Source organism: Chiloscyllium punctatum, chromosome 9, assembly GCF_047496795.1.
Source record: "Chiloscyllium punctatum isolate Juve2018m chromosome 9, sChiPun1.3, whole genome shotgun sequence".
Classification (NCBI taxonomy): domain Eukaryota; kingdom Metazoa; phylum Chordata; class Chondrichthyes; order Orectolobiformes; family Hemiscylliidae; genus Chiloscyllium; species Chiloscyllium punctatum.
Window position 1 is genome coordinate 78,350,342 of NC_092747.1, and position 15,343 is coordinate 78,365,684.

The window sequence follows — 15,343 nt, forward strand, 5'->3', positions numbered from 1 at the left end:
ATAAAATTAAACATCTCAAAGAATTTAACTCTAAAATACATTTCCATGTTTCAAACATGAAGCTTGAAAAATGCAATTATAGAATAATTGCTTTTTATATTTATTTGTTATGAAATCAAAAGAGCATTGTGATAGCACATATCTGTGACCAACTAACAGGTGCAGGGTGTGCAGAGAATTGATAATATGTAACTATCAGCTTGAGGTTGTTTTGATATGAAGGCAAACAGATTTGAATTTAACCAATTATTTAAATTATGCCCAGGATATCAAAAACCAACTAAATTTGATTGTACTGACAACATCGAGAGGGTATGAATCTTGGGGAATAGAAGGGCATTTTGAAAATTAGTCAGAGCCAACAGCCATGCGAAGAAACAAAGATCTCAACGCTCTCAAAGAAATCTCTCAAAACGCATCATCTATTAAAGGTTACAAGAAATTTTATACAAGGATACTGGTAGTAAAAAAAAATCATAGAAGACGATCCAGAGAGAAGACAGCAGGATCGGAAGGATGGAAGGAAACAGCCAATTTAGAAGGACGGAAGAAAGCAGCAGAGTTACAAGACCAGAAGGAAGACAGCGTGAGGGACGGTATAGACTTTAACAGATTTAGTTTAACATTTAGCATTATTTGAGCAGCATTTTTACAGAATTGGAATCAGATAGTGATTAGTTAAGAAAAAAGGGGGCTCGAGGTTTTATCGAGTCAGATGTACAGCATGGAAACAGACCCTTCAGTTTAGTATTCACTGTTAAGAGTTATGAAAATAAATTGTTAGTTTTTTCTTTAAACAGTGGAAATCAGAGGTTTTCTTTCACTCACATTTTTAGCAGATTATGAGGCAAGGTGAGCTTTTCTGGGGTGTTAGTTTTAATTAGCAGAGGGGTTTGATCTCTGTGACATAACATAGTTAACCTACATGCACTACTCAATTATACACCAGTTTATCGCTCTGAAAACAAAAACACAAGTGTTTACATACATTACAGCCAGGAGTCTTTCAGAGGATGCTATAACATACTTGGAAATAATGAGGCTACTGCATTCTTATCTTGGTCCAGACAGCAAGCTAGAGATAGGAAAGTGCAGCAAATTCATAAAACCTGTGGTCTAAATAAATAAATTCATGTGTTTTACTACACTGGGATCTGAATTTGATCGCAGGTTTTCCTCTAGTCCCTCCTCCATTAACACTTACACTTGCTTACTTGCTCCGTGGTCATGTTTGTCCATGCAAAAGCTGGTGGTGATGGCTGTTCAAACAGGAGGGATAACACCAGCTTAATTAATAAAACATCAGAAGTCTTCAGATAGTGAGTGACTGGACAACAAAATTTGTGGCTAATACAAACACAGGACTTTCTCGGCATTGCTCTTGTCAAGGTCCATGCTCTGCACATTGATGCACTGATGATAGAAAGCATTTTCATAGTAGATTTTTATTCAGATCATTACTTGAGGCAAAAATGGATGCCTAAGTACTGGTTGCATGGATAGGAGGACAAAGAAGTTCTAACAAGCAATATTAAATCTTTAAAACTTTAGAGAGGAAATATGAGATTAATTTTCCTTGCAAATGTTCCCTTTTATTGTGCTGCTATCTTTTATACAGTAACACAACCAGTCTCCCAATCAGATTTGCATTAATTTGAGGGTTAACTGGTGAATTTGGACTCTTCAGTGGTGATTACAAGAATGGAAATATTTATGCAGCTACCTCAATAGTTACGAAAAGCAGTTCCTGTTAGGGAGGATAAATAAATGGGATGGATACCTTCTAGGTCTATGATGGTAACACTTCAGTGAAGTCGCTTCACCTCAACTCTACAAGTCACAGTTTTAATTTTCTCTGGCATTTCCTTGAATTTTTATACAGCTCCCATGAGTCAAAATCAACTTGCACTGTCTGTGAGCTTGGTTGGTCATAGCTCATTGGTCCTGTTCAGTCTCTTTGCTGTGCAATATTCGGAGTTTTTGCTCTGTCATTCTGTATACAATTTCCAGCCCATCTCCATCGAGCTCTTTCAAGAGCAAAAGAACAGCACTCAGGACATTGGAAGTGCACTGGAAAGAGAAAAATACATTGGTGGTATTATTGATAGTGAGGAGGATACTGTCAGTCTACAGTGTTATGAAGGAGAAAGCATGTAAGATAGAAAGTGCTTTTCTGAATTTAAAGTATAGCCACAGCTACCAGCTAAAGGTCGAGCTGTTTCAAATGTAACAATTGGCTGTTAAATGGATACCTGAATTTTGGTTGTTGTTTGGACAACAATCCAAATTTAATCAATTAGTTTAAATTATGCCCAAGATATCAGAACCAATAGAATTTGAATTTTATTGTTTTGACGATTAAATTATAAAAATTTAATGTGTCATTGGGCCGGGTATATTAACCTGATATTTTGAAAATTAGGACGGCAATTGCCATTGAGCAGAGCTGGACAGCAACAAATATCTTGCTGTCAAAGAAATTACAAAATGCTCTCTATCAAAGGTACTTTCCATATGAAACATACTTGCATTAAATAAGAAAGACAATGACCCAGGGAGACCAGCACCCAGAAGAGTGAAAACACTGAAGATGACAGAGACTGCAGTCTTGAGATTAAGTTGATGTAATGTTTAATAACTGTGTTATTGGAACAGCATATTATTTTAGGGAGTTGGAGTCAGACAGTAAGTAATTAAGAAAAGGTGGAGGGCTTGGATTTATGAATAGTTTTTTTGTTTAACATTCATGATTTTTTTGTTTAACATTCATGATTAGATTAGAAAAAAAATAAATTGTTATTTTTCTTTAAGAAGTGGAATTTAGGGGTTCTCACATATTTTAACAGATTACGAGGTAAGGCGAGCTGTTTGGTTTTAATTAATAGAGGGGTTCAACTCCATGTTGCAATAGTTTGGTGCTCGTCATCCTGGATTTAGACAGATCTGAACATGTTTACACAGATCCAGTCAGGGATTCGGACAGATGTGGGGTCCAAAAGGTCCCAGCAGATTTAAACACTCGGCAATAAGTGTCCTTGATCTTTAAATAAAACTTAAATGAAAAAATCTGTTTAATTTTGGTTACTTGTGGTTGGTTAAATTAAAAGTGAAGAAAACTGCTCTTAACATTGCTAAAGAGGTTCTGGGGTTTGAAGATACTTCCCAAATTTGCCAAGAAAGTTAAGACAGAGGAAGGATATACTTTTAGAATTAACAAATAGGTTAGAATTTAAGCAGGGACAAATGGAAAGCTGAAATTGTAATGGAGTTGGTCAAGCACGTAGGTGTATCAGAGAAACAGAAAAGCGCAGTAGAGTTAGAAAAGCTTAAATTGCAATTGAGGCAAATGGAGTTAGAAGATAAAGAAAGGGAAAGAACAGCCATGTTAGAAGATAAAGAGGGAGAAAAGATTCTTGGCTGAGCAAAGAGAAAGGGAGAGAGCATTTGAACTTCAGAAGTTGCAAATTAATTGGGAAAGTCAAGTTAACAGGTTGGAATTGAAGAGAGAAGGTAGGGATATACACAAATATGTTAAAATACTGCCACATTTCAACAAGAAAGATGTCAACGTCTTTTTTATTTCATTTGAAAAATTGGCTAGGCAGACGGAGTGGTCCTTGTGGGTAATGCTAGTTCAGGCTAAGCTGGTAGGCAGAGCGAGTGAGATATTTGTAGCATGTCACATGAGGTGTCAAAATATTATGCAGATGTCAAAAAGGCTATTTTGAGTGCCCATGAATTGGTAGGAGAAGCGTATAGACAGTGGTTCAGAAACATAAAGGAGGAACCAGGTCAGACTTATGTTGAGTTCGAAAGAATTAAACATAATTTTGATAGCTGTTTGCAGGCCTTAAAAATAGACAAGACCTATGAGGCTCTAAGAGAGGTTATTCTGCTGGAGGAGCCTAAAAACCCACTTCCAGACATGATAAGAGAACAGAAAGTTCAAGAAGTGAGAAGAGTGGCAGAGATGAGAGATGAATATGCATTGGTGCACAAGGTGAAATTTAGCGTCCGACAGGAATTTCATCCTCTGAGGAATAGAAATTGGGAGAGAGTGAGACCCTTCACTACAAAGCAAAGAGTAGAGCACATCAGCTTACCAGTAAAAGAAAGAAGCCCAAGATGATGGAAAGGAGGTGAAAGGCCTCAGGTGTTTCCACTGTGGTAAGGTGGGACACGGAAAGTCACCATACTGATGGTTAAACAAAGGCACCATGGGAAAAAATGTGGTAAAAGAGGATAAGGCAATGGTATTAGTGAAAGTAGTAAAGGAAACCCTGAGAACAGTCAAGGAGCTGCAGGGGAGTGCACAGCCTAGACAGGGGCTGGGTCTAGAGTTAGTGCCCCATCTCTATAAGGACTTCACCTCTGTGGATAAAGTTAACCCAGGAAGAACAGGGCAAGAAGGAAAAGAAGTTACAATTTTGAGAGATATGGGATCTGCTCAGACTCTAATAGTAAGAGACAAATGTATTTGCACACTTTGACATGTTACCTGAGAAGGTAATAATTTGTAGAATAGATGGACAAAAATTTCATGTTCAGGTTAGGTTTCATGTTCAAGATCAGGTTAGAGAGCCAAATCAAGACTGGGGAAGTAACAGTGAGAGTGATTGACAGATTGCCAGTTCCACGAATAGTTTGTTCTTGGGAACAACCTAGCAGGATCCAAGGCAGGGGTGACACCACTTGTGACAGATAAGCCAAAGGAAGACCAGGGAACGGAGGAGTTAAAAGAAAAATACCCTGGAATTTTCCCAGATTGTGTAGTGACAAGATCCAACAGTCATAAGTTACAGTAAGAAGGAAAACCTAAAGAGAAAGATGAAGGAGTTGAAGTTCAGTTAACTGACACCTTCTTTGATGTAATAGTGCAGGATAAACCTGAAGAGTGGGTCAGGCAGAGGTGTTTAGTCCTGAGAGGCTAATAGACTTGCAACAGAAAGGAGAGACAATAAAAGATGTTGATGCATACTCAGAAAAGGAATCACACTGAACTCTTGAGGGTTATTACTTCAAGAATAGAATCCTAAGATGAAAATGAAGATCATGGCAGCTTAGTGCAGAGGAGAAATGGGTGGAACTGTGTTGCCGGTAGAATACAGACAGGAAATATTATGGATAGAACGTGAATTACCATTAGGAGGTCTTCAAGGTGTGAGGAAATTTCAGGTTAAGGTGCAAAAGCACTTCTAATGGCCTGGACTGCATAAGGATATGGTTAAAGTTTGCCGTACATGTCATATGTGCCAAACGGTAAGTCACAGGCAGTAATAAAACCAGCACCTTTCTTGCCAATTCTCACATTTGAAAATGTTTCATGTGGGTTATGATTGATTGTGTAGGTCCCCTCCCTAAAATTAAAAGTGGAAACTAATATTTGCTAACCATACTTGATGTGAATACAAGATTTCTGGAGGCAGTTCCATTACAGAGTATTAAGGTAAAAAGGGTTCTGAAGGAGTTTGTAGCTTTCTTTACCTAGTATGGGCCATCAAAAGACATTCAGTCAGACCAAGGGTCTACTTTTACTGCTAGGCTGTTTAAGGAAGTCATGGATACCCCACGGAGCTTTGGAAAGGTGGCATCAGACCCTGAAGACAATGTGAAGAGCGTACTGTCAGGATTATCAAATGATTGGCATGAAGTTATCCCATTCGTGTTGTTTGCCATTAGAGATTTCCCAAATGAATCTACTCAGTTTACACCCTTTGAGTTAATATTTGGACATGAAATGAGAGGGTCTTTGAAGTTAATTGAAGAAAGATTGATAGGACTGAAGTTGGAGATCTCACATTTGGATTATGTGTCTGAGGCAAGGGACAGATTAAATCGGGTAGAGGAATTAGCTAAACGGCACCTGAAGAGGGGACAGCATAGAATGAAGCAGGTGGCAGATAAGAACTCTAAAATTCGGACTTTTTCCCATAGCAATGATGTATTAGATTAGATTACTTACTGTGTGGAAACAAGGCCCTTTGGTCCAACAAGTCCACACCTACCCTCCAAAGAGCAACTCACCCAGATCCATTCCCCAACATTTACCCCTTCACCTAACACTATGGGCAATTTAGCTTGGCCAATTCACCTAACCTGCACATCTTTGGGCTGTGGGAGGAAACCGGAGCACCCAGAGGAAACCCACACAGACACTGGGAAAATGTGCAAACTCCACAGTCAGTCGCCTGAGGCGGGAATTGAACCCGGGTCTCCTGCACTGTGAGGCAGCAGCGTAAACCACTGTGCCACCGTGCCACTGTGATAAAGGTTAACTTCTCCTGGCTTGCTGGCAAAACTAAAATCCATTGGAATATCAGTGCAGTCATTGCATATTGAGAAAGAGTCAGAAAGCAGAGTAATGTTGAACTTTTGTTTTTCAGACAAGAAGGAAATTCAGATTCAGGTCCCCCAGTGCTTAGTGCTCTGGACTTAGAGACATGTTTATTTTGGAATTTGGTGGACAGTGCAAAAACTGAAATTTTGTAGGTGACATGAAGCTGGAAAATGCAGTTAAAAAAAAAGTAAGGTAAAGTCACTATAGTGTCACCCACTCATTACAGAGAGATAAGTGGCATTGAGTTTAATCTAAGGGTCACCATGCTTCAGGCGATCGACATGATTAGGAAAGTAGGACCTTCATGTTAAGCTCAGGTGGTACAGTAAGTGAATCTGATAAATGCACTCTGCTTCATAAAACAACCATCCACCCAAGTGAGCTAATGAGGAGGATCCAGGTGTACGGGGAGAAAGTGAGAAAACGGGGTTGAGAAACATATCAGCCATGATTGAATGGTGGAGTAGACTTGATGGGCTGAATAGCCTAATTTCTACCCTATGTCTTATGGAGTGATTGTCATAATGCTGGTGAAATAGACAAACACTTTCAGACCACATTAATTCCAAGGTGTATGAAATGGTTTCCTCTGAAAGCAGCATAAGAACAGGCAGTATAAATGGAAGCATGCAAGAGAAAGGAGAACAGTGAACGAACAGATGAACCTGCCAGTACAAGAAAGCGGCATAGGGAATCCTTGATATAGGCCTAAGCTGAAATATCAAGCTGGAGAATCATATCGGGCTTGAAACATTAACTTTGTTTCTCTCTCCACAGATGGTGACAAACCTGCTGAATCTCTCCAGTACTTTGTTTTATTTCAAGATTTACAACTTCATTATTGTGTCAAGTCTAAGCACCACACTTCAGGAAAGATGTCGCAGCGTTTGAAAGGGTGCAGAAGGACTTTCCCTGTACGGTGTCGTGGATAGAGGGACTTTGGAGATATTGGAGAAACACAGGGTTGTTCTCCTTACAACAAGGAAGGTTACAATGCAGATTTAATAAGTTTTCATTATCATGAAGGACTTCCAAGAAACTGGGGAGAAGTCATTGTGGCAAATTAGGTCACCAGACGAACTCTGATCAAAATAACAAAAACCATATGTGACCCTGCGTGAAGGAGTGAATGGTTTTGATATAGAAGTGAGCTGCCTGGAAAGAGGAGTGTATCAGTAATAGAAGTCAATAATAATTCACAAAAAGGAACTTGAACAGCAAAATTTTACAAAGCAGTGGGACTTATTGGCAGCTATTTCATAGAAAGAATAGGGATAGCTCTATCAAATGGTACATAACAGATACTTCACTCACCCTTTGGGTGCCATTGCAGGAATTTCGGTCCTTCACTCCAACAGAGGAGAAAAATTTGTCTCTTCCCAGCGGTTTCATTCCAAGTTCTTCACGGATTTTACTAGAGGGAAACCCAGTTTAATCAATAAATGTGACCCTGAAATCATACACTTCTGTGGCCTAATCTGTCTGATATACAAACATGAGAGATTCCATACTGTATTTCTTTCAGGGATTTGGTTTTGCCATCATTGTCCATAAAATAAGTTATTCGGCGGATAACTCTATGGTCGATACACACACACTCTGGATCGGTCTCCTGTATGAATGACTCTCAAACTCACTGTCTTTAAATCACATCTAACTGTAGGCTTGATTGGAATCAGTGATAAGAATCAGCCCATCCTTGTGGCACAATTTCAAGTTGCCATGAAAATGCCATTCTATCCCAATTCCCTGTCAGTTAGCCAGTTCTCCATCCCTGCTAACACAGTAGCCCAATACCAGCCTGATGTTTGGTACGTTATTTTAAGGAAATCAAATATTTTAAAGATATTAGTTTCTTTTTATCTATCCTACTTTTTACTTCCTCAAAGATTTCTAATAAACTTCCCTTCATGAAGCTAAATTGACTCTGCTTGCTTGTATTATATTTTTCTAAATGCTCTACTATTAAATCATTCATAACAGAGGCTAACATTTTTCCAATAACAGATGTTAAGCTAATACTTACCTATTTTTGCCTCCTTCATTTTTTTGAATAAGGGTGTTTGAATTGACAGTTTCCTAAACATCTCAGACTTTTACAGAATCTAAGTTTGTTTGACAAATTACTACCAATGCATCCATTATCTCTGTAGATACTTCTTATAAGACCTAAGATGGAACCCATCATGGTAGAGGGGACAATTTGGACTTTGGGCCCAATACTTTTCCTCTCTTGAAATTACTATACTTCTTTCCTTTGATTATTTAGTAATTCTGGAATGTGATTCGTGTCTTCCACCAGGAGGGCAAAGTTTTTCTTGAACTCTGCTACTTCCTGGGTGCTAATTGTTCTTTCAGCATCATTCTTTAAGCAGCCTCTGTTCACTTGGCCTCTCTCTTCTTTTTTTTATATACTTAAAGTGTTTGCTGTCCATTTTGATATTACTTGCTAGTTTACCTTCAAAGTTTATTTTCTCCCTTTTTGTCTTTTTAAGTTTATGTTGATTTACAGTGAGTCAGCTACACCACAGTTAAATATAGCATGTAAAGACATTTACACTATCCCATCAATTACTCCTTAGAGAAGGTACAAGCCAGGTTAAATACATTAAGTAAATTTCACTCTATATTGTCCCATAAATACTCATAAGGCAGGCACAGCTGAAGGTACATTGCAACATTCCTTCTACACTGCCCAGAAGAAAGTGAGCACTGCAGATGCTTGAGATCAGAGGCAAGGGTGTGGTGCTGGAAAAGCACAGCAGGTCAGGCAGCATCCAAGGAGCAGGAGAATCGACGTTTTGGGCTTAAGGCTTTCATCAGGAAGGGCTTATGTCCAAAACATTGATTCTCCTAATCCTTGGATGCTGCCTGACCTGCTGTGCTTTTCCAGCACCACACTCCCGACTCCTACACTGCCCACCAAACATTCACAGAAAGTGTAAGATTAGATATAGAATGAAGCATACTGCATAGAATAAGAACAGATATTTGCAAGTGTGAATATTATCCAGAACAGCTTCTGAAAGGTAAAATAATACTGCCTACAAGCAGTTTCTGATGTTACCAAATTTTCAATATACTTGAGACTTTTCCTTCCATTTTCAATGTTATAAACATTACAAATCAGGTTGCTATCTGGGCAGCAGGGAATGAGAGACTGACTTTTATCTATGGGACTTGGTTTAACCAACAATTCTTCATTCTTTTCTGGTGTCCTGAGTTGGCTGTTAATTGCCTCAGGCTCTCTTGTGTATGAAGAGACAATTGTTTTGCAAATCCAGTCCAAACCGATGCAATGACGGTCCCCTTTAAGAGCTGTGAATATTCAGTATGAAATTGAGCACCAAAATAATCAATGGCCTCAACACGCAATTCAGTCCCATTACATCGTTGTCAACACAGAAAAAAGCCCTTTGGCCCATTACATTTGCGCTTTTCAAAAGCGACCACCTAACTGTTTGGATCCCACGTGGCATTGTTTGAGAATAAGAAAGAAGGCTCAGCAACCAGATACCTCTAAGTTCAGATAAATGGTTAAATATTGGGCCAGGAAGTGACAAAAGGCCAGAGTGAGACAGATGAGGTGTTTTCCAACTATGAGATAGGACAATCTACATGAAAGGTAGCAGACGTCCAAAACAAAATTAGATCAATTTCTAGAAATGGAATAGTGATAGGGATAATGGGGAAGAGTGGGTTCAATTCTCTTTCATGGAGGCAGTATAGGCAAGTTGAGCTAAATGACTTCTTGTGCTCTAGGATTCAATCGGCTGAATCTTACAGTCTGGGCGGCAGTCTTTGTGGCACGTAAAGCCCAATTCCTTTTCCACTCAGCTCCAACCTGTGCCCCAGAAAAAGAGGGCTGGGTCACTAACCAACTAGGCCATCAATGTTGCACCTGCCACCATGACCTTCTTCCCAGGGACTCCTTGCAGTCCCAGCTGGTCATGCCATGGCCATTGGCTCACAAGGCTGGACTTCCTATCAATGAGAGGAGGAAGTCTGACCCTCAGCCTGTTTATGCTGCCACCCTCAATGTGTTATTGCTGTGGAATAGGCTACAAGTTTATTTGGGGCTGACTGCCCCACCACTCTGTTAAATCCAGTACAATCCTTAAAGAGACCATATTGTCCCCTAATAAGGAATTTCCACTGATGTAATGGGGGGGAACAGGAAAGTAGAATTTAAGAATATTGTATTCACCCTGCTTGAGGTCAGTTATGTCCAAACGGAGAATAGAACATTCACAAGCATCAAGATCCCTTTCAGAAATGAACATGACACCTCTTGTATAAAATCTAAGACAGACAAAAAACCCTTCCATAGAGATATGGCAAGAAACTTTTCAATTAGATTACTGAGTGGCCATTCAGTCCTGTTAGCTCACTGTTAAATACTCATCTCTAAACAGGGATGAGTGACAGGGAAATTGTGAACTGACCCTCCTGATTAAATTCAAACAGAAAGCTGATACTGTCCCCCTCCTCACTTTGTCTCTTCCATCCTGAAACTCAAGACATCACTTTCCATTTGAGTGCTTGATTCAGAGGTGCTGACTTCTCTTCTCGAGCAGTTCCTTATTGGCTCCATGGGCTCTTTGCTGTGCATGGCCACCATCTCTTCTCCATCCTCTACAGCCTGAGCCACTTCCTCCTCTGTCACAACTGTAACAGATCAATGAGAACATTTCAGCAAGAGCAATTTTATAAACGTGCATTAACTGCAGAATAATGTTCCTTTTCAGCACCTCTGTCTAACTCAGTTCGTTCTGATCCTCAGCCACTTTGCATTTGTATGACCCAAGACAATTAGTGGATCACAGCTGTATCAGATCCTATGCTAACAAAGATACAAAAATATCTTAGACCAGATCACAGCCAACAGTGAAACCACCAAACATGTGTTACATGCACAGGGAGGAGGCCATTTGTCAATCATTTATGTACTGGTATTGATCCGTTTTTGAATACACAAATGTCTGGTCTCACCTACCACTTGAGGAATAGTATTTCGAAAACATAAACTGTTTTAAATTAAGATAGTCTCCTAACACTCTCCATGATAATTCAAGGTTGATGACACTTAACTGCTGGCCTGACCAATAAGAGAATTTAATATGCAGATTCCCTCCCTCCAAACAATTGACAGGTTTTCTACTTGCTAAGCTCACCAATTCCAGGGAATATCTAGCCACAACTATCCAGATTTCCCAACTACCAAGAAACCAGAAAATTTTAACAGGTCAAGAATCAAATCCTGGAGATTTGTATTCTGTGTGACTCTTAGATACAAATTAGGGAATAAGAGAAAGTCAATAAACCCCTTGATTCTTTTCCACCATCCAATATGACCATGGCTGACTGGAGTATGGTTCCAAATGTCAATCTATTCCAAATAACTTCATTACCTTAGTCTTAAATGTGAAATAGTGATAATTAATGTCTTATATTTCTAAACTCTCCCACAAGGGGAAATGCCCTTTCAGCATTGACCATGTCAAGTCACCTTAGGATCATAAATTCATCTCTTATTCTTCTGCACTCTAATAGAAACAGGACCAGCCTGTCCAAATTTTCCTCATGCATTAATTGAGTGAACCTTCCTTACAAGCCATCTTTTCCAATGTAGCTCACAGCATCAAATAGGAATTGGTTGGTATTACCTCTCACCCCATTGCATTTTTTGGTTTCTAAAGCAGAGACTGCACCTGGTTTTTAAAAATAGACACACACACTATTGTGAAAGAGCTAACAAATTCTGTTATTTTAAACACAGTATTTTGTTTCTGAGATGTCCGGAGCGGAAACAGAAGCCCAAAAACTCAGGTTCTCAGTTTGTTAATTGGATTTCCACCGCTAGCAATCTTTAAAGAAATGGGATGGAAGTGAAAGCTACTTGGGATTAATAATTAAGATTTAGAAAGTACTTTTTAGTCCGTGATCAGAACAGACATAAAAACGCTGAAAATCTAATTTTATTTCTCAACAGAAAGTGAGCAGAAGTGTGGCTATAAAGGTGCATGTGTTGCTGAATAAGCTGAAATCAAAAGAAAGCCGTCTGAGCTACCCAGGCTTGATAAATAACAAAGAACTGTGGATGCTGTAAATCAGAAACAAAAACAGAAGTTGTGGAAAAGCTCAGCAGGTCTAGCATCTGTGGAGAGACATCAGAGTTAATGTTTCGGGTCGAGTGACCCTTCCTCTGAGGAATGGTCATGACCTAAAACGTAAACTGTGATTTCTCTGCATAGATGATGCTTGACCCACTGAGCTTTTCCAGCAATTTCTCTTTTTGCTTCTGAAGTTAAATAACTGTGTGATTCTTACTAGAGTTCCAGAATATTATTGAGCAATGAGAGGGATTCACAAGTGTACTTGATGAGAGATCATCCTAGAAACAGAGACAGTAGGACCAGGAATAGGCCATTTAAACTTTTGAGTCTGCTCCGCCATTCATTGTGGTGGATTATCCAACTCAATTGCCAATTTTGCTTTCTCTCCCACCCCCTCCCTTATCCTTTGATCCCTTTTGTCCCAAAGTGCTAATTCCAACTCCTCCTTGAAATCAGTGTTTTGGTCTTGACTGCTTTTTATGATAGTGAATTCCACAGGTTCACCACTCCCTGAGTTAAAAAATAAATCTCTCTTATCTCTGTTCTAAATAGCTACCCTGAATCCTTAGACTGTGACCCCTGCTCTGGACTCACCAGCAATCAGGAACATCCTTTGTACATTTCTTTTTAGAATAGATTACTTACAGTGTAGAAACTTGTTGGGCCGAAGGGCCTTTTCCACCTATCCTGTCTGGTCCTTTTAGAATTTTATAGATTTCTAGAAGAACCTCCTCATTCTTCTGAACTCCAGCAAACATAATCCTAACTCCAATCCCTCCTCATACATCAGTTCTGCCATTCCAGGAATTAATCTGGTAAAACTTCACTACACACCCTCAATAACAAGAGCATCCTTCCTCAGATAAGGAGACCAAAACTGCATACAATATTAGAGTGTGATCTCACCACAGGCTTGACTAATTGTAGCAAGACATGCCTGCTCCTGAACTCAAATTCGCTTGCTATTCAGGCCAACATACCATTTTACTTCTTTACCACCTGCTACACCTGCATGTTCATACCTGTGGAGCTCAGAAAAAAAACCTGAGGCTTTCCGAGCACCGGATTTTTAGGAGAGTAGTTGAACATTACTGAAGAAAGATAGTCAAAAGAGACACTGGGACTGCATGTGGTGCTACACATTTTTGTGTATGGCCCAAAAAATCAGACCGACCAGAAGCAGGTATTTAAAGAGCAATTCAGGACTTTGATTGAATAATATTTCCCGGTTACTTTCAGCTTTAGTCTGTTAGTTTTAGTTTAATTGTTTGAAGCATTAATATCTTTTTGATTGGTTTCTTCCATTGGGGCCATTTGGGAAGTTCAATTCTTTCACAGTACAGATCAGCATGAAATTAGAATGAAACAGAAATGTTCCAGGATTACTTTAATATATTACTAAGAATGTCCAACCATAACTCCAGTTTGGCGTCATGAGGTAGCTGAAGCTACACCTGGACTCAGTATGGAGCATTATTGATGCTGCGGATGTCATAGGTAGCATGCCAAGTGTGCTGGTCACATTACAAGTAAGGGCTACACAGGCAAAAAAGCATTGGGTGACAACCAGGAAAACTAGTAATCATAGACAGGGAGTGCAGGAGTTCCCTGTGGCTATTTCCCCTCTCAAACATATATACTGTGTTGGATACTTTTGGTGGGTGGAGTGTGGTGGGTGAGTATTGGACTTCATCCATGTTTGTGGCACCACTTGACTCTGTTGCACAGCAGGGGAGGAAAAAGACTCGGAGAGCATTAGTCAGAGGGAAGTTGATCGTAGGGGGAACTGACAGGTGGTTCTGAGGTAGCAAACAACATTCTCGAATTGTATTTTGTCTCCCCGTGCTAAGGTGACAGATGTCTTAGAGCAGCTGCAAAGCATTTGAAAAGGGAAGGACAATCGTAGTATATGTTAGTACCAAAACATGAGTGAAAAAAGAAACAGGTACTGCAAGAGGAATTGAGAGAAAGTAAGGTAAAGGGTAGTTGGGACATGTACAAGCTGGATAGGTTACACCTGAGCTGGAATGGGTCCACTACCCTTGCCTGGGAGATTTTAAACTAATTTAGCAGGGGGATCCATAGATGCAAGCTGGGAGCAAGGTTCAATCAGATTGTGGGAAAAAGATATACCACCCTGCCAATCCACAGCATGATCACATAAAAAAAACACAGAAGCTGGCCTGCAAAACACAGTAATCAAGCCTGCCAACACATACAGAAACTATGCAGAGTACCCTAGTCTTGGCAAAAAAGGCAAATAAAAACCAGACATGGCCAAGCCATCCCCAGACCAGAGAATACACTTCCTAAAACAGGTTTCATAAGCAGCTCTAGCCCAGATTAGCACTGCAGTCCCAACATCCTAAGGGGAAGGTTCCTTTCCCATTGAAACTGATACCGCATAAACAAACGAGGCAGACCGGGAGACCCTGGAATACTTCGCTCACAGGAGGAACACAATGGATAGACCTGGATGCCTGGAGAAGTAACATTTACACGTATTCACACAGATGGGAAATACAATGAAGAATCTTCTAGAAGACATTCTCACCCACTCCTGTGTCAATTACAAATGAATTGCCACTGCCAAATGCTTGGCTGACTTCCATTCAGTTTTTTCTTGTTTTAATCTTGTTTTGTGGGCAGCAAGGTGGCACAGTGGTTAGCACTGCTGCCTCACAGCGCCAGAGATCCGGGTTCAATTCCTGCCTCAGGAATTGCGTGGAGTTTGCACATTCCCCCCGTGTCTGCATGGGTTTCCTCCGGTTTCCTCCCACAGGCCAAAAGTGTGCAGGTTAGGTGAACTGGCTGAGCGAAATTGCCCGTAGTGTTAGGTGAAGGGGTAAATGTAGGAGAATGGGTTAGAACATAGAACATAGAACATAGA

At 39.9% G+C, this 15,343-nt stretch overlaps 1 protein-coding gene across 1 annotated transcript in view; it reads right to left on the reverse strand.

Moving 5' to 3' along the window:
- Positions 1-76: 76 nt before the first annotated feature.
- The window catches only part of cfap410 (cilia and flagella associated protein 410), a 70,636-nt gene continuing 55,369 nt past the window's right edge, over positions 77-15,343 (reverse strand). Inside the window, exons 5-7 of the mRNA XM_072577867.1 lie at positions 10,831-11,005; positions 7,652-7,751; positions 77-2,070 (exon numbers count right to left, since the gene is read on the reverse strand). Coding sequence (XP_072433968.1) covers positions 1,936-2,070; positions 7,652-7,751; positions 10,831-11,005 — 410 coding nt within the window. The 3' untranslated portion in view covers positions 77-1,935. The remainder of the gene's footprint in view (positions 2,071-7,651; positions 7,752-10,830; positions 11,006-15,343) is intronic.